The sequence below is a fragment of the Heloderma suspectum genome, chromosome 17 (genome assembly GCF_057233095.1).
Source record: "Heloderma suspectum isolate Gila_16-S chromosome 17, 16-S_ref, whole genome shotgun sequence".
NCBI classification, from domain to species: domain Eukaryota; kingdom Metazoa; phylum Chordata; class Lepidosauria; order Squamata; family Helodermatidae; genus Heloderma; species Heloderma suspectum.
Window position 1 is genome coordinate 20,663,388 of NC_139474.1, and position 19,943 is coordinate 20,683,330.

At 49.6% G+C, this 19,943-nt stretch overlaps 1 protein-coding gene across 1 annotated transcript in view; it reads right to left on the reverse strand.

The window, feature by feature from the left end:
• Positions 1–19,943, reverse strand: part of ADAMTSL4 (ADAMTS like 4) — a 69,008-nt gene that overhangs the window by 39,412 nt on the left and 9,653 nt on the right. The window contains exon 2 of the mRNA XM_084824223.1: positions 1,342–1,506. Coding sequence (XP_084680349.1) covers positions 1,342–1,430 — 89 coding nt within the window. The 5' untranslated portion in view covers positions 1,431–1,506. The remainder of the gene's footprint in view (positions 1–1,341; positions 1,507–19,943) is intronic.

Genomic DNA, 19,943 nt, shown 5'->3' on the forward strand with positions numbered 1-19,943 from the left:
TTTAAGGCTTAGAAGCCAGGGAGCTTTTGAGCCCCTATTATCTCCAGCAGTACGAATACGAAAGCCAAAAAAGTGGCCGGGGAGGGGGGCGGTAGCGTGGAGCAGGGGGCAGGCTTCCCGTCCTCACTATGGTGAGGACAAAACCTTGGAGGCACGTGAGTAGGTCCTGGTCCAGATTCCAAAAACAGACCATGCCAGGAGTTGGGGTTTATGGGTATAGTTCAAAAGGAACACAAGAAGGGAAAACAATGACCTTATTCCCAATTTACTGAAAATAGCAAAGCTTTTAGTAGCACGTTCAGGACTTAATCCACAGCCTGATGCATAACTTAAGCTTTATGTCTGAACATCTAAGCCAGAGGTGCTAAACCTCCAGCCTGCCTGGGGGGTTCCAGTCCAGCCCTGTGGGGTGTGGCATGCCAAAATACCAGCACATTTTAGCTTATGGCCCTTCCTGCCAAGAACTTAAGCCTTAGGAGACACATGCCAACCTTTTAGAGAGGGGAAAAAGCTGCACACACCAGCAAACCACCACACGACTGGTTGTTGGGGGAAAGAGGGTGTAGCCGGGGGAGGGTGTATGGCCATCTGAGGAATCCCATAAGACCAGATTTGGCCCCCAGATGTAAGGTTCTGCACCCGTGAATCAGAAGTTACTTTTCTCTGATAACTCGGGACTGGCTCAGATTCTGATCTATTGATTATAGAACCGAATCTCCTTCATGGGAATATTTCCATGTGCTTCTAAGCCTCCTACCATGAATCATCTGCTGGCAGCTAAGACAGCATGGGATAATTGTTGGGAAAAGGCCGAAACTCTAGCAATTGAAGGATTGGGCATAAATGTCTTGGAAACTGGGGAAATAGACAAATAAACCAATCCTTCCCCGATCTCAGATGCGCAGGCTTACACCTCCAATCATCCCCAGCGGGCAAGGTCACTGCCCATGCTGGTCAGTGGATGATGGGAAATGTAGACAAACACATATGGATGACATCAGATTGGGGAAGGCTGAGTGAAATCGCACAGAGGCCAAATTGGATACAGCCCTCCGCCTGAGCGCAGAGAAAAATTAACTCTATCTATTGTACAGAAAGCCACTTTAGAACAGTGTTTGAGAAGCAGGATACAAATCATTTTTTAAATTAAAAAATGTTGCCACATTGTAAGCTTCTTGGGGCAGCGACCCGTAGGCTCATTCTTTGAAAAACGCCACATACGTGGATGATGCTACATGAAGAAATGATCATTTCAATTTCTTGAATGCTGTAGGTCTTGAAAAGAATCAGGGAGAGAAAGAGAGACAGAGACCCCCACCCGCACGAGGGACGCCCCTTTACCTGCCAATCCAGGCTTGGTTTGATGTCCCCATCGTCTTCCAATCCGTGCCTTCCCCTTGGAATACAGAACTTCCTTGCAGCCTCAGCATCCCCTCCGCCTGTCCATCTTGGCCGCAAAGCTCCTCTCTCCCTGGGGAGACCCCCGTTTAATGACCTTTCCAGTGCCTTAAAGGAACATTTTTTTAAAAAAAGTAAACATCAGCATAAAGTCAACACCCAGAACAATGGAAAGGTTGTCGTCCTCCCCCCCCCCCCGCCGCCACCCTTAAATATTGACTTACAGAAGTGGGCCTGTTAAGGGGGAAATGGGGAGGAGGGAGGTATTGGGGAATGGGGGGGGGCTCTCTATTAAAACCTTTGAACATTTTCTGAACTTTTAACCCCTCATTGACCTTTCAAAATAATCAGAGGAGAAGGAAACTCAACATCGCTTATCTGGACTTGGTGACTCATAATCAGCCATTTCGTACTTCAAGGGAAGGAGGGAGGTGAGCGGGGAGAGGGGGAAGAAACAGAAAAGGGAATTAGGAAATTGGCTCATAAAATGAGCGGTTGTTCCTTCCTTCATCTTGCCAACTTCATTTTGCCTTTGTGCCCCACGGCTCAGATCTGCTTGCAGAACCCTTCCCAAGACTCAGAAAAGACCATCTGGTCTAATTATCCTATGAGCACAATTTGCAAGTACAAGCACAGAATACGGAGCCAGACAGAGCATCTCAGCGTTTAAAAGAAAAAGAAAAAAGGTTCTAGTCCTCAAGGCAGCAACAACAGTCTTCCAGGGTGAACTGTGTTGTCAATCATTCAGTCATTTTAAGATTTTTTATTGACTCATTATTTGGTGTATTATTGAAGGCTGGCGTAGCAGCCGAAAGACTGGACGGGATCTAAGAAGTTGTCAGTTCGAATGTCACCTCGGCCCTGGACTAACCAGGAATGGCCTCAAGCAAGCCAATGTCTTCCCCTCATAGCTGTACTTTTCGGGTGATGACACTGGCCTGCCCCGGAGGACGGTTGTGAAAAGGAGAGCGTTAATCTCCACAAGGCACTTTCAGCCCCAAAAGCAGCACGTCAGCACTCTGATCCAGCCAAAGCAAAGCACTTTTTAAGTCCTGACAACTGTGGTGGAAGAATGAAGCACGTCCTTTTACAGAAACAGGCACCCAGACAGGACAGCATCCCTAGAGAGGTATGTCTGGAGCCGCTTCGGCCCGTTTTTAAAACGAGCAGCAAAACCGTGCCGTTCCAGCAAGTTTTTTAGTCACCTTACCTCTATTAAATCTTCTGTTTCCCTCCCCAACCCCTGCTGCGCCTTGCAATTTGTATTTTTGATGTGGTTTTAATTTGAATTATAGCATGAGGTTGTGTGTGTGTTTTTTACCATTTTTATCGGAAGTGGCCTCGGACATGCTGCAAGCAGAAAAGCAAGACCCGAATTCAATAAATAACCAAGGAGATCCCCGCCCTTTGATTCAAGGGGATCTTCAGGACCTGGAATTTTAGGCTGGGTCATACCCTTCAAGGGTAGCTTTGCTCATTGTCATCCGTATCCAGCCTCTCTCGTTTAACAAGAACTCAAAGGGGACTTTAAAAACAAAAGAAAAAAGGGACACAGTCGCTGAGTCTTGCCACTACGCTCCGGAAGCAATGCAAAATGACTGGGGCAAGGTGGATTGACTACGTGGGGGAGTTCCTGCACGGTCCTGCCATTGGGCAAAGGGCATCAGATGAAAACTGCCTTCTCCAACCTGGCGCCCTCTGGACGCACTGGACTCCAACTCCCATAATCTACAGACAGCATGGATCATGTTGGGTTACAACTCCCACCACCCACAGCCCATAAGAACATCGGAAGCTGCCTTATACCGAGTCAGGCCCTCGGTCCGTCTTGCCCAATATTGTTGAAACTGGCAGCAGCAGCTCTCTGGGATTTCAGGCAAGAGTTTTTCCAGCCCTACCTGGAGATGCCTGGGATTGAACTTAGGACCTTCTGCATGCAAAGCAGATGCTCTGCCACTGAGCTATGGCCTTTCCCTTAATAATAAAGTAAGATTCTAGTCCTCATGGTTCTGAATACAGTCTTGATTTAAATAGGAACATCGGAAGCTGCCTTATACCGAGTCAGGCCCTGGGTCCATCTAGCCCAGTATTGTTGACACTGGCTGGCAGCAGTTTCTCTCTAGGGTTTCAGGCAGGATTCTTTCCTAGACCTACCTGGAGATGCTGCTGGGGATCGAACCTGGGACCTTCCGCATGTGCAGCAGGGGCTGTACCCTGAGCTACAGCCCCTTCTCTTGCTGGCTAGGGACGATGGGAGTTGTCGTTCAACACATCTGGAAGGCGCCAGGTTGGGGAACAGTGGATGGAAGGAACTTTGAGCCCTTTCCAGTTGGTACCAAGCTACCCCTCGCCCTCCAAACTAATTTGTCACGGGGTGTCAGGCACTGTCCAAAGAGCAGCCTGGTCTTTGTCTACAGGGCTTCCAGTCCAACTATCTTCCATGTCCATTGGAGTTCCCATGAGGTCATCACGGGAATGACCTCCCGTGATGACTCACTGAAATCACAGGAAAACACCGAGAGCCAGTGTGGCATCATGATTAGAGAGTGTTGGACTAGGACTCGGGGGGACCCGGTTTCGTGTCCCCACTGCAGCCATGAAGCTCCCTGGGTGACGTTGAGCCAGTCACTGACTCTCAGCCTAACCTACCTCACAGTAGGTGAGGATAAAACAGAGCAGGGAAGGATCATGTATGCTGCCTTGGGTTCCTTGCAACAGGAAAATAGGCAGGATATAAATGTAATAAAATAACAATAACAACCATCACATTTGCTGGTCAGCTTAGTTCCCAGGCTATACTGCAGCAGTGGGGAACCTCCTGATGTTGCTGGGATATAACTCCCATCATCCCTGACTGCTGGATGTGCAGGTTTTCCCACCCCTGCCCTAGACTGTAAAGCCCATGAGGCAGAGACCTCTTGAACTCCGTACAGCGCCATACACACAGAGGCACTACATAAAACAACAGCAGCAGCTGCAACCATGAAAAGCATGGCTGCAGAGCACAACAGTGTCCCCCAGTTTCTTTAACACCCCCGCCCCCATAACACAAGTCCTCCCTCTCGTTTCTATTCCTGCTCATCCTCCTTCTGCAAGCATCATCCATTTGAACCAAGATGTCTAAGGGTGGTGCAATCATACACATGGACTGGTCCTGCTGCTGCGGTTGCCAGGGTGAAAGAAAAGAAACCAGAGACATCCTCCGGCTTGCACAGGGTCACCATGGATTCTCACAGGGATTCTCACCTCCGCCAAGTTCGGCCCTCGCTCCCTTTGTCTGCCTGACCCTGATTTAATCCAGCCCTGGGTATTTTTATCCCGCTGGGAAACATCCACATCTTTCTTACGTGGCACCGTATCAAATGGCCAATCCAAATATACCCCGCTACATTCCCCGTTTATCTTTCCAAATCAGGCGGGACAACCAGGCGGTTACTTTAGAAATAGCATCCTTGGCTCTGAGACGTGTGGGAAAGGTCGCCGCTTTGTTGAATCCAAACATGGCTGAAAGGTCAACACGCCCAAGAGAGCGGATCCGCACCTCCCTCACCCCAACTCAGGCAGACTGAGCTACACCAGCCATGACTGCAAGAAGAAAAAAGTGTGTCGTCCGCTGAACCTTGGCTACCGATTCAGGTTCTACACTAATGTTAAGTCAACAGGTTGATTGACAAGGTTATATACAGCTCCCTGGGAGAGCTCCTAATACAGGCCTGCAACAGGCATTTTTCCCCCAAGGGTTCTTCCAGGCAATGCTTTTGCCATGTAACCGCACTGCCTCATTCACAGAATTATACGGGGTGTAGGTGTTCAAGATGATGACGTCTTCCGCTTGTAACCACCACCACCCATGTTTTCCCACTGTTCCTTTACACACACACACACACACACAAATCCATTAAGGAGGAAAACGTGGAATAGCTGCACAGTGTCTTTTGACTGGTAGCGCCGAGATCCCTCCATCTGGAAGCACCCCAGGTCTAGTCGTCCTCAACATCTCCAGTTTCAAACGCCACATGACTTGCACCAGTCTGTGTGGAAGACATCCACTGCTAACACCACGTGTCGTATATGGAAATACATCACGGGAAGCACTTCAGTACGTCAAGCCCAGACTGGGAGGAGCAGGCTTGGGGGCTTTTCAACACAGGGTCTCCACTGTCCATTGCCAGAACTGGGGGCTTCCAATGGAGCGCAAAACACAACAGGCGAAAGGTCGTGGCCAAGCAAGATCAGAAGCCTGTGCTCCCAGCAGTTATACCAGGCTTGGCCAATCCAGAGAGTTCATACTGCCTGTCAGTCGCAAAGGCTGACACTGGCATACCGGTTCCTTCCTGCGCCTGTAGAGGGTCCTGGGGGCCAAAGACACACAGCCCCAAGAAGCCGATCAAGTCAAATCCCAGCCTCCTCTGTCCAAGAGATTCCCAGCTAAAGCTCCAAAGCAACTCCAGATAACTCAGGCAAGCAAGTCAAGTCGCATATTACAAGGGAAGGAAATCCATTTACACACAGACACCCTGGGCCAGATCCAGTCACAACTAACTGAGGTCCCAGTGATTTCAATGGGTCACTTCTAAGTATCACTGAATCTGGATCCGACCCCAGGTGTCTAGCCAATTTTACTCACAACAGGGGGATAACAGTTCTACTCTCTACGTGCCTTTCTACTTGCAAATAGCACTGGGTTACATCCCCTGGTGGGACTCGAACTCACAGTCTCTGCATAGCTCAACAAATCTATGGGGCAATCGTGGGGAGATGTGAACTCACACCCACATCGGAGTGGGCTTCTTTAGTGAACTGGACTGACAGATTTCATCACAGACCTGGAAAACGACCACTTTCCTGGTCACCCAATGAGTAAGGGCCAACCAAAGAATGGAAGTTTCCCTGAAGTTGGGTCTCTCTCTCTCATTTTCTCTGCTTTCCTTTTAAACCACGTGGCTAAGGTGGGTATCATTGTGGAGGAGGGCAGCCTCGCGAAGAGGACTAGTAACTTGACTGAACTCCAGGTTAACCAGGCCTTGTCGCTAACCTCACGGCAATTCCAGAAGCACAATTACACTGAAGAATCCTTTCCTGCTTTTCATGCGGAAGACATGGGGCCCTAGGCCCACCCCACAGTTGCTCAAATGCCGTGGTCTGAAGCCAAAATACTCTGGCTCATGGGTGGGGTGGGGGGACGACCTTTCTGCTTCTGGAGATTAGCTTTAAGTCGCTTCTGGGACAAGCTGCCTATGGCCTTGAAGACATGATAATGTTTCCCTCACCAAGCTAATCCCATCAGGGGTTGAGAGGCAAGGGGTGACAGGTTGGCGGGAGATTTGGCTAACCGACCGAAGCTTGATGGGTACGTTGGATGGAATTGTTTGCAAACAAGCTGTGCACCAGGGACTGGAAGGAAGGTATCACGTTCACCTCTCCTTCCATGAACTCCCAGGCATGTCAGTTAGCCTGTTCTAAGCCTTTCGGCGCTTACGGCCCTCTAGCCATTTGCGAGGACGGCCCTGGCGTAAAAAAGGTGGGGCGGGAATTATACCAGTGGGGGAGAGCGAAAAAGGAAGGGGGTGTATTTCTACCATTTCCCCCGGCCTGCCAAGTTTGCTCTAAGATTAAGATCTGGGATTTGAGGGGAGGGGGATCTCCAAGAACTCTTGCGGGGGTGGTGACGGAAAATGTTCCTGCGGAATTAAGCATCCCGCAAAAGCAACAGACTGAGGAAGATGCGTTCATGAGACGAATTGCAGACCAGGTTGGACACAGCGAACTGTCCAACAAACCACTTTTAAGAAGAACAATGAATAGAACGGACCGATGCTGCCAAGACAGCTGAAGCTGGGAAGGCATTTATGTACGTTTTTAGAGGGGGGAGCAAGGAACGTTGTGTCTGAAGAGTAATCTGGCTTCTACCCTCCTTTTGCAAAACGATCTTTGAAGATGTAGAGCAGGGTCTTGTCTTGGTGCAAAGAAAAAAAACACCTGAAAGGGTAAGATTTCTGGATGCGGTCTAAAAAGAGGGTTCAGGTACCACTTTTCTGTGGGTTTTTGCCCCCGTTTCAATACACGCCATCAATGCCGATTGCCGTGACTGTTATTATGGCCAATGGCTGAAACAATATTAAAAAGTCAACCCAAAATGTCACAAACTAAAATGGGGGAGGGGGGGGAACGGTTGTGGCAGGCAAATTCTTTTTACCAAGGATCCAAGACATCAACCAGGGGAAGACCGCAGGAGCGGAGGCGTAGCGGATCCAGGACTCTCAGGGAGGCAGCACCAAGACTTTTTTATTAGCAGGGACGCTGACGTCATCGGCCACCCCGTTCAGATTTCCCTGCTGCCTCTGAGCTGAGCTGCAACCCTCGCCATAGCTGTGAGCAAATGAATTTTCCCAGCGACAAAATATTGTTCCCTGTTGCAGTGCAAAGTATTTGGGGGTGGCGTGGTCTTGAATGGGCAATTCAGACCCATCAGGTTGACCAAAGACCTGCTCCTGGCGGAGATGAAAACAGCTAGAACTGGTTTGTTGATACGGATCCGCCCAGCTGCCTGCATTTTGGGATTCTCCTTGCAGGCGAGGCCGTGGAGACTCTCACGATGAGCACTTTCAGCATTTCCCACACCACTACCGGTCCTCAGCCAAGAGACGAGCTGCACAGACTGAGGAGACAGCTGGGGCTTCTACAGGCCTTGGTGGACAGCACTTGGCCCTTGCAGGTCAGCTGATGGAACGCTCGGGCAGGCTGGTCCTGCACATAGAGGAGGAATCAAGACATCGCTTTGCTCACTTCTTCCTCCAGCCTCACCATACATGCCAGCAGGCCCCAGGTGCAAATGGCAACTGATCTGGACGGAGGCGAAGTTCAGCCACGTTGTTTGTGTTAGGGGGCAGGACCGAAGGCTTGATCCCGGGCAGGGGTCATTTTGAACCTCAGAATCCCATAGGGCTCTCAGTGCCAGAACAACAACAAGACAGAGCCTCTGAGGATGTGCAGAGTGCCCTCTCTTCTTTACTGACCAACCACAGCCTTCACCCACCTGAAGCTGGAGGGCAGCAAAGTCAAGCAAGGGGCTGAAGAACAAGACAGGCCATGGAACCTTCTCTATAATAAAAAAAAAAATTAAGAAATCTATTTTTTCCTTGCAACAAACTTTGCTTTGCAGAAACCCTGCACGAGCGCGACCCTTCCCATCTTGGCTCGGGCAATTTACAGTAACATTCTCCGCTTGTTACTTCATGATTAAAAACAAAAACAACCCCAAAAAGATGATAAAAATCATTGAGCCTCTCTCCGTCGCTTGGCCGTGGCTTTTTTGGAAAGAAAGAGAAGGGCGCATCCCTGGGAAAGGAGAGCAGGAGACCGAAGGAAACTTTAAAAGCCAAGGTTAAACACACCACGCAATTCCCTCTCCGCCGAAGGAGGCCAAGCTGCCCCGTTTGGCTGCGTCCCACTGCGAGGCCGCGCCACACTCCACCCTTCTGCAACTTGGCAATCGCTGCACGAGGCTGGCTGGCGCTCCAAAGCTTGCAAACCCAGTCCACAGGCACAGATGTGCCGTTACTTCAACACACACACCAGCACATGGATTCCTAAACTTACATTCTTCCCACATACTAGTCTGGTCACCATTCAAAGACCTGGTTTTGACCTACATTGAATCACAGAAGGTTCAAAGTGTCCCCTGGAGGTCATCTAGTCCAGCTCACTGCCAAGTGAAGGGATCTTGCACGCACAGCATCGCTGATGGATGGCCGTCCACAGCTGCTCCTTCAACCAGCCTGGCGCCCTGCAAGTGTTTCGTACTGCGACTAGTGGAGGCTGGTGGCTCCAATGTCAGTGGGCCACCTTGGAGAGCTCCTGTAGAGTTCTGACTGAAACCTGGAGCAGAGTCATTATAGTTCCCGGCATTCCTGACCATAGACCAAACTGGCTGGGGCTGATGGGAATTGGAGTCAGAAACATCTGGAAGGCATTAGGCCGGGGAAAGCTGGCGTAAACACCTCCAGAGAAGGAAAGCCCGTTGGATAGCTCTTGCCATTAGGACGTTTCTCCTAATGTTTAACCGAAATCTGCTTCCCTGCTGTTTCCATGTATCGGTTCAAGTCATGCCCTCGAGAGCAAAAAGATGAAAAACCTCTGCTCCGTGCTCTGCATGACAGCTGTTCAGGTATCTGAAGGCCACTCTCATGTCTCCCCTTAATCTTCTCCAGGCAAAACTCACCCAGCTCTTTCAACTGTTCCTCATAGGACTTGGGTTTCCAAACCCTTCACACTCCTCGTCGCCCTTCTCTGAGCAGCCTCTAGTCTGGGGGTGTCCAACGTCAGGCCTTTGGGCCAAATCCAGCCTACCCTGGGTCCCAATTGAGCCCTCTAAGGTTCCCCAAAAGGCCACGCCCCTTTTCCCCAAGTGCCCATCACTCGCTGGTTTCCCAGTGTTACCGTTTCCCCCCATTCTAAAAGGTTGCAATGGCTCTGATATGGCTTCATTACTGGCCTCACGCTAAAAGATGCTGGTATTTGGGGCATTTTGGCCATGCCCCTTTTGCCCCGCCCACCACTGGAAGACAGCCCCAAGAGCTTCTCCGGAATGGAATTCAGCTCTGGGGCTGAAAGAGGCTCAGCACCGCTGCTCCAGTTTGTCAATTATCTTCTTAAAAGATGGTGCCCAGAACGAAGATGTGGCGATGTCCACCAGCTTAGAGGACTTCAAAAGGAAGGACATTAGACCAAATCACAGAGAAGAGCCAGTGTGGTGCAGTGGTTAGAGTGCTGGACTAGGGAGGCCCAGGTTCTAGTCCCACTCAGCGATGAAGCTCACTGGGTGACTTTGGGCCAGTCACTGACTCTCAACCTGACCTACCTCACACAGTTGTTGTGAGGATATAATAGAGGAGGATTATGTAAGTCGCCTTGGGTTCCTTGAAAGTGGAAAAAAGGTAGGACATAAATGTAATATTAAATTAAAAAAGAGGGGTATCAATCATTTCTAGTCATAGAGGCTATGAGCTACCTCCAGTACCAGAGGCAGTATGCCTCTGTCTGCCAGCTGCTGGGGAACATTGGTGGGAGGATGCTGTTGCACTCATGTCCTGCTTGTGGGCTTCCCATTGGGGCACCTGGCTGGCCACTGTGGGAGCAGAATGCTGCACTCGCCAGCCTTCGGTCTGATCCAGCACAGCTCTAATGCACAGTTACAAGATGAGGGATTTTTGGCTCAACAACACTACAAGCGAGAAGGATCTTGGAATTGTTGTCGATCACAAGCTGAATATAAGCCAACAATGTGATGTAGCTGCAAAAAAGGCAAATGCTATTTGGGGCTGCATTAATAGAAGCATAGCTTCCAAATCTCTCAGGAAGTACTAGTTCCCCTCACTCAGCACTGGTTAGGCCTATCTGGAGTACTGTGTCCAGTTCTGGGCACCACGCTTTAAGAAGGATGCAGACAAGCTGGACAGGGTTCAGCGGAGGGCAACAAGGATGATCAGGGGACTGGAAACAAAGCCCGATGAGGAGAGACAGAAAGAATTGGGCATGTTTAGCCTTGAGAAGACTGAGGGGAGACAGGATAGTGCTCTTCAAGTCCTTGAAAGGCTGTCCCAGAGAGGAGGGCTAGGATCTCGTCTCGATCATCCCAGAGTGCAGGACACGGAATCATGGGCTCAAGTGACAGGAAGCCAGATTCCGGCTGAACATCAGGAGAAACTTCCTGACTGTGAGAGCAATATGACAATGGAACCAGTTCCCTTGGAACCGGGGTGGTGGTGGGCTGTCCCACACTGGAGGCATTCAAGACGAGGCTGGACAGCCACCTGTCAGGGATGCTCTGACTTGGATCCCTGCACTGAGCAGGGGGTTGGACTCGATGGTCTCGTAGGCCCCTTCCAATCCTACTATTTTATGATTCTATTATTCTACATGCAGCACCATGCGAATGCAGTAATTTAGGGGTGCACATTCATCTTGGAACACATGAAAAATTGGACAAAGGGGGCCCGGTCAGTTCCATCTGCATCCCTTCCGAAACAAATGCAATGAGTACTGAATAGAAATGGGCACCATTTCCAGTACCCCATTTATACCCAATCATCCTTCCCATTTCTCTGGCGGTAGCCATAGCAGAGGTCATTCCGGTGGGTTGCTGCTACTTTGTTTTCTTTGAACGCTTCCTTGGATATTACAACATTTTAGGAGGAAAAAAAAATGCATCCATTTTTCCTCCCAGAAAAATGCAACATCCATCCAGGGCATTCTGGGGAAACAAAATGGCAGCCACTGTGAGAGGCAAAAACAAAAGGGTTTTTTTCGGGGGGTGTGGAGAGTGAATTACAATAAGCACAAACATGAATCGTGAAACAAATAGAAGTGGAACAAATGAGTAGCAAACTGGATGTGATTTTTATTCCAAATGATTAATGAAACAAGCAAGGTCTTTAATACTGAAAATGAATGGAGTGACAAAAGGAGGGAGAGAGACAGAGAGAGAGAGAATCTTACCAACCTATTCTGGAGGATCTCAGGGGAAAAGCATGTTGACAACATGTGACTGCTCTTCTTATTCATAGATCTAAGCTTGCCTGCTCTTATGTTTTGTTTGTTATGGCCTGATGGCCCCTTCCAACCCTACTATTCTATGATCTAAAGAAAGATTACTTCGTAGGCAAGACAGAGAGGGAGAGGGGGGGAGAGTGGTCTCAGAATTTAGTTCTTTTGTTTTTAAAAAACAGGCTTCTAGTCCTTATGGCTGCAATGGTAGACTCAAAAGCATGCAGGCAGTGAAACCTAGGGGGATGAGTTTGAGTAATGACAGTGCCTGCATAATGCCCTGTGACTAGCAAAAGCAATATAAAGGATGCCAATATAAGGAACTGAGCTTTATATACGCAGGCTGCGGAATCCAAGTTTCCTGGAATGGAAGGTTGAGTTCTGAGCATGGGCATCTTTTCACGCACCACGCCTCTGAGCCTATATAATTCAAATGCATCGGCCTGAATAATCTATGCAAATAAGGATTTATTCTGCTCACCACGGGGAAGGGGCGGGGGCTACCACGATTGTCAAAGCCCCAGGGGCTTGCAACTTAAAAGCCTTGCTGGAGCCTTCCCACCCCAGCCCAGCCCTGCCCCCCTCCCCACCAGCTCACCTGGAGAAATTGTGCACCCCTGCTGCAAATTCAGCATTTGTGCAACGGCATCTGAGCACTCATACTGCGCTTCTTCTGGAGGATGGGAAGCTATCAGATGGCCAGTGTTTCAGAGGCGTGTGTGAGTGGGGGGTTCATTACCAGCCCTGCCTGGAGATCGAACCTGGGGCTTCCTTCATGCAAAGTATGTATGCCACCACTTAGCCCTTTCCCTAAACAAAAATAGTAAGATTCTAGTCCTCATGGTTTGGAATAAAGGGCTGATTTAAACAGGAACCTAGGAAGCTGCCTTATTCCCAAAGAGACCCCTGTTCCATCTGAACCGGCACCAGCCAGTATCTGCAGATGCCGGGAGACTGAGCCCATCCGCATGCAAAGCTTATGCTCTCTGCCCCAAGCAACAGTACTTCCCCACTTGCTTGAAAGACTGGGCTTCGGTTCACAGTGTATCTACAGAGCTGCATATGCTCCTCGTCCAATCCCCTTCCAGCTCTCCCAATTCCCAAAATCGCACACACATCTCGGGGTGGAGAACAGCTGGACTGGCTGCAGTACAAGGGCTCACGAACGACGCAACAAGAGGACGGGGCCCAGAGGACGGGAGTCGAGTGGGCTCAGCCAAACGAGGCAGTGAGCAAAGGCAGGGTTGCAAATGAAGGCCAGACCTCCCCCTAATCACCAGAAGAGGACCCAACTCCCCCTCCACGCCATGCTGCATTCCTCACACTTTCCTGAGCTCCCCCCTCGCAACCTTCCAACAGCAATCTCGCTCAGGCACAGGAGCGCAAAGAATCCACGCCCCAGGCCCAAATCTGTGGATCCGAGCATGGAGGCAGCACTGATGTCAGAAAAGGACCAGAACTGGACTGAAAGGAACCAGCTGGGAACAGAGGGAAAAGCTGCGGGACCCCAAAGCTCCCAGACGCGTCCTGCTCCTTTGCAGCATGGGCGGAAAGCCGCTCTGGCCCGGCCCACTGCAAGGTCTTCTCCCTCCCTGGAATGCCGTGCCTCCTCTCCAGGTGTTGCCCCCCCCCCCGGGAGTCAGAGAATGCCTGGCAAGGCTTAAAACAAACTGAGGATGGGACGTCTCCGGATTTTCGCAGGCCTGGCCGCGTTGCCTTTGCAGGACTAGAGCATCTCTCTGGCTGTGCCTCTCGCTGGCTCGGGGAGCCTCTCCTGAGACGGAGCAGGGCTGACAGAACATTCCAGCTCGTCCCAGCGTCTGCAGGGAGCAAACTTTGCTGACCTATGGAGGAAGGAGCAGAGGAAGGTGGTGCGAGCTGACAGTCCAGCCTGGAGCTGGGCGGCTTTCGCCACGCTCCGCGGCGAGGATCACCAAGGGCAGCTGACCAGCAGGGTCAACATTCCACAGATGAGGAGGGGCCACCAGGAATGTGGCTTCTCTTAAGGGGCTCTCCAGCTGGGTTAGAGATCCTGGCAAGCGACACCTCCCCCTGGGGATCGCTGCTCCCGCCCCCGGCACCCTAGCAAAGCAAAGAAGCTCAGCTCCTTCCCCGCCAGCCCTCATGAATTCACAAGAGGAAATGCCTTCCCGACTTGTGTCGCTTATTTCGCTTGTTACTGCACAGATTGAAGAGATGACGCCAGCCTTCCCCAGCCTGGTGTGCCCCACAGATGCGTGGGCCTACGACTGCTATCATCCTCCGCCAACAATGTGATGTGGCTGCAAAAAAGGCCAATGCTTTTTTGGGCTGCATTCAAAGAAGCATAGCTTCCAAATCCCGGGAAGTACTAGTTCCCCTCTACTCAGCACTGGTGAGGCCTCATCTGGAGTACTGTGTCCAGTTCTGGGCACCACACTTTAAGAAAGATGCAGACAAGCTGGGGAGGGTTCAGAGGAGGGCAACGAAGATGATCAGGGGACTGGAAACAAAGCCCTGTGAGGAGAGACGGAAAGAACTGGGCATGTTTAGCCTGGAGAAGAGAAGACTGAGGGGAGATAGGATAGCGCTCTTCCAAGTCCTTGAAAGGTTGTCCCAGAGAAGAAGGCAGGATCTCTTCTCCATCATCCCGGAGTGCAGGACATGGAATCATGGGCTCAAGTGACAGGAAGCCGGATTCCGGCTGAACATCAGGAAAAACCTCCTGACTGTTAGAGCAATATGACAATGGAGCCAATGACCTAGGGAGGCGGTGGGCTCTCCCACACCGGAGGCATTCAAGAGGACGCTGGACAGCCATCTGTCAGGGATGCTCTGACTTGGATTCCTGCATTGAGCAGGGGGTTGGACTCGATGACCTTGTAGGCTCCTTCCAACCCTACTATTCTATGATTCTATGAATTAATCTGGGGTCCGACCTTGCAAGTTTGCAACAAATGAACTGTGGCTTCCTTCCCTAACCAAAAGCACGCCTAAGCCCCCGCACCTTTCTTTGGAGAAAGCAAGCTACAGTGGAATGCCTACGGAGAACACAGCCCCCAAACGTGCTGTTTAGCCATTTCGAAAGCTTATCGCTTCCAGTTGTGAATTGCTGCCTCACTCCATCGTGAACCCCTCCTCCCCTATGAGGAAAGGGGACAACATCTGGGACCGTTTAGCTTAGAGAAAAGGCGAGTGAGGGGAGGCATGATGGAGGTGCACATGTGTAGAAAGGTGTGTAGAAAGTGGAAGGGGAGATATTTTTCTCCCTCTCTCATGATACTAGAACCCAACTGCGTCCTCCCCTGAAGCTGATTTGGTGGAGATTCAGGACAGATAAAAGGACGGACTTCTTCACACAGCGCAGCGTTAAACTATGGAACTTGCTACCACAGGATGGCCACCAGTTTGGATGGCTTTAAAAGGGGATTGGACAAATTCATGGAGGATAAGGCTCTAGTCCTGATGGTTACGTGCTACCTCCAATACCAGATGCAGTCTGCCTGTGTACACCAGTTGCTGGGGAACATGGGTGGGAGGGAGCTGTTGTGCTCATGCCCTGCTTGTGGGTTTCCTGCGGGTAGCTGGTTGGCCACTGTGCGAACAGAATGCTGGACTAAATGGACCCTCGGTCTGATCCAATATGTCTCTGCTTATGTTCTTATCTACCAGTATTCTGTTCCTGACGCTGCATGCTCAATTTCAGGGCCAATGCAACTCAAGGTGATCAGAACACCACCTTAGTGATAAAGAAAGAACGGAGCCAAGGAACATTCTGGTCATGACGAGGTTTCATTTTTCCCACTGTTCAGCTCTTCCTGCGAACGGGAGGATCCCTCCAACGGGGACGTCCATCTGTGCATTGCTAGGCGATGAAGCAATGCAGGCCGTCCCTCAGCACTCCGGTCCATCCAGGGAAAGAAAGAAAGAAAGAAAGAAAGAAAGAAAGAAAGAAAGAAAGAGGACTTGGCGGAGGTGCACCCCCACCGCTGCTGCCCTGCGCTCTCGGAAGGGCGGAAGGGCAAGCTGCAGTCTTCTCCCCGCAAGGATCAATGGCACGTTAGGGGCACGAGCTGGGGGTTAAACCTAAGCCAGCCACAGCAAACTCAGAGAGGGAAAGCCAGGGAGGTGGAAATGAGTGTTCTTTGTTAGAGAGCAACTGGTGAGTGTGCACACACACATCGCCAATGAGATGAGTAATGCTTTGTCCCATATAAACAAAACACAACAGAACATCGGATCAGAATCATCCTTTCTCCTTGACTGTAAGATTTCCATAATTTCACATGAAGGGACATGTCAAACTCACCCGAAGGCAGAAGATTTTGAAATAGCCACACACCTAGTCGCCAGCGGCGATTCAGTAATGCCTCTGGGTGACATAACAGCATTTTTTTTTTTAATTGCAAACTGGAAGACAGTATGTTGTTGTTGTTTTACTTTCCTTTTAGACACAAATTACTTCACACTGACATGCAAACTTAAAATGATAATTAAATAAACTCCTTGAGATCTAGGAACTTGTTTGCAAGGGTGCAGTGTGGCAGTGTTTTCATACCCTCAATACTCTGCATGAACTGGCTACTGAGAAACCCATGTGCCCGGATTGTGAGCAGGGGTGTTTTAAGCTTGTCTATGTGGGCTGCTGGGTTGATTCTGCCTCCACTGTGCATGCACTGCAGAAAACACCAAATGCATTACAAGAGAAGACAGGCAATGATAGGTGTGGGGGCATTTGTCTGCCGTTCGTCTATTTGTCATTGAGGAATTTCCAGGAGTCTTCTCAGGAAGCTCAGAATTTCCTGGAACACTGCTTGAATATCACTGCGGAATGGGATGAGGAAGGAATCATTCATGAACTAAGCGGCCACCGGTCTCATGATGAGCCTGCCCGGTGGTTAAGATCGGCAGGAGAGGCCACTCTGAGGACTGGAGAGGACCATTAGTTGGGCACGTGTGAAAGGGCTTTCTCCTGTGTCGCTCCCAAATTGCGGAATGCGCTTCCTCGAGAACCATGTTTGGGCCCCACTCTCTGGGCCTTTGGAATGGGTGCGAAGATGCATTTTTTAAATCTCGCCTTTTAAATTACATAGTAGCTGTAATGTTCAAAATTTGTTTTTCTAATTTTCTTGTTTTTCTTGTTTTAAGGTTCCATTGTTTTAAATTGCTGTGCACCACGTGGGTGGCTTTTTAGATAATAATAATAATAATAATGATGATGATGATGATGATGATGATGAAGAATGGCTGGCAGCAAATTCACTGCAGAAAAGTTTACCGACAGCTGTGGAGGCCACCCCTGGTATACAGTGACAGTCAACCTCTTAGTACTAGATGCTGCACAGATACAACAGAGAGCAGTTGCCTTCGTGCCCTGCTCCTGAGCAACCCCAAAGCATCAGTCTGACCACTGTTGGACACAGCGTACTAGTCTAGGCCTAATATAAACAAAGAGTCTTGCGGCACCTCAAAGACTAACACATTCATTATGGCAGGAGCTGTAGTGTATTTACTCTTTGCTGCTGGTTTTATCTTGGCTTTATTATGTACTGTTTTTATTCATCTTTTCATGGTTTGCATTTTACGTTTTTCATGTATTGTACACCATCCAGAGAAGTTGGGTCACTGGGGGTCTAAAAGTCGTGTGGACTGCATTCCACTTCATTGGATGCATGTCACCTTATCATGAATTGCAAGTACAAGCATGGAGGGGGTTTGGGGGGGCAGGGGGAGAATTGTAAACAATTCTCAACCTCCTAATCTCCTGTGGCTTCAAGCTGTATTGACTGCAAAGCTATGCGCTGGTTAGGAAGTCTGCCACCTAGTGACTGAAGATGTTACTTCAGGCTTCAAACACAGACATACATTTAAATTAATTAATGCAGTTTAAAAACCAAATCACCTCGAGGTGCACACTCCTAGGGTCCCTTTGGTATGCATGCCAAGTTTCAGGTGTCTGGGTTTCATGGTCTTGGCGCTACAGCTGACAGATGGACAGACAGACACACATCATGTTTTATTATTATGGACACACACACACTACGTTTGGCATTTTGAAGACACTGCTGTGGTTAACCATGCTTTAATAACATCCAAGTTTGATCTCTTTACCGCAGCCCTCCCCAACTTGGTGCTCTCTAAAGCTCCCATCATCCATGACCATCCATTGGGGGGGGGAGGGGGAATCATTTGGGCAATTTTCAAGGGAGGCGGCTTTGCCAGTTCTCCTCCCGACGGCTGATGGCTACCATTCCTGATGGCTGATGGCTCCCTACACCTAGGGAGGTGATGGGCTCTCCCACGCTGGAGACATTCAAGAGGCTGGACAGCCATCTGTCAGGGATGCTCTGACCTGAATTCCTGCACTGAGCAGGGGGTTGGACTCGATGGTCTCGTAGGCCCCTTCCAACCCTACTGTTCCATGATTCTATGATTCCCTCCCCCACCCCATAGGTGTCTCCCGGGAATGACACTACATTCTCCTGACCCTATATAAGACCACTGATCTTATTTGGTCTTTTAGATATTATTCATTTAGATTATTTTACAGGCCACGTGATACCTGAGAGAATGCCTGAGAGAATACCAACCTGCCCAGTCACTGAGGTCATCATAGGGCATGTCCCTGGTGGTTCCAGATGGACCTATGGCCCAGTTGAAGAGCCTTCAGCATGGTGGCCCCCTTCTTATGGAGCTCCCTGCCTTTGGAGGTCAGGCAGGAGCCAAGGTTGTGTTGCTTCTGGCCCCTCCTGAAGAAATTGTTATTTTGGGAAGCCTTCCTGGAGTGACCAGCTGCAGTTTATTAACTTCGGTCTTATCAGAACTTGTTTCTTTTTAAAACGTTTTAATTGTTCTAACATGGTGTTTTATTCTTTTGTCTTTGCTGTTCACTGCTCCGAAATCTTCTGATGTGGAGCAGTATATAAATTAGGGATGGCATGGGCACCTGATTCAGTCCGGGAATCTGGCGGACCTGCTCCTGCCCGCACCCCCGAGCTCCACTGACCAAGCCCCTGTCCCTGATCACCCCCCGTCTATGCTCGACGAATGGCCTGCACTCACCCCGGCAGCCTTGTTGAGCTTTGCGGTTGCCGTTTTCTGAGAAATAAAATGGCGATCGCAAAAATGTGCAAATTTGCGCACACATGAAAATGTGCATTTTTGCAAATGCGCATATTTGTGTATGTGAAAATGCGTATTTTATGAAAAATTCACATTTTCGCGTGCACACTAATGTATGCCTTCGCAAAAATGCACACTTCACACATGGGAATATGCGCATTTGCAAAAATGTGCATTTTGTGCATACTAAAACATGCACATTGTTGTGATCGCCATTTTATTTTTTTAGAAATGGTGACCGCGGATCTCGACGAGACTGCTGGGGTGAGCGCGGGCTGCTTGCCAAGAGTGGGAGGGGCTCGAGCGCAGTCCGGGGACCGGCGAGCGGGGGCAGGGTCTGGGCAGGAGTCTGGAGAACTCAGACGGGGGTGAGTTCACACATCCCTAATATAAATATTGTAAATAAATAAATAAAAATAAAAGATAACTTAAGTTCTCCGAGTGGATCGCATTATTTATTTATTTTTAAAAATAATGAAATGTTTTTTTATTTTCTTTGTTTTAAAAAAGAACGAAGTAAAAAGAATGGACAAGAAACAAATACAATCCGGAATAAGGCAGCAATTTAAACAGCCCTGGATTGAAAGCAAAGCAAATGGAGAGACGGGGAGGATAACTTTCCCTCTCGCCCTTGGCGCTTCCTCTCCTTCCAACACGCAGACAGCCCAGACCAGGGATCTGGGCTGCAGCCCTTTATCTCCCCGCTGCGCTCCAGCGGGCCTTTATGAAGGGTCTCTCCCCAGTCAACGAACGCCCTGGGAGGCGGAGGGGGAAGAGATTTTTCCAGTGTATCGCAAGCACTTTCAGAGTCAGCCAAACACACACTGGCTTCACACCAGTTTTTAATACCTGGAAAACATTATCGGCCTTCTTCTCCTGGAATCGGGAGATTAATTCTA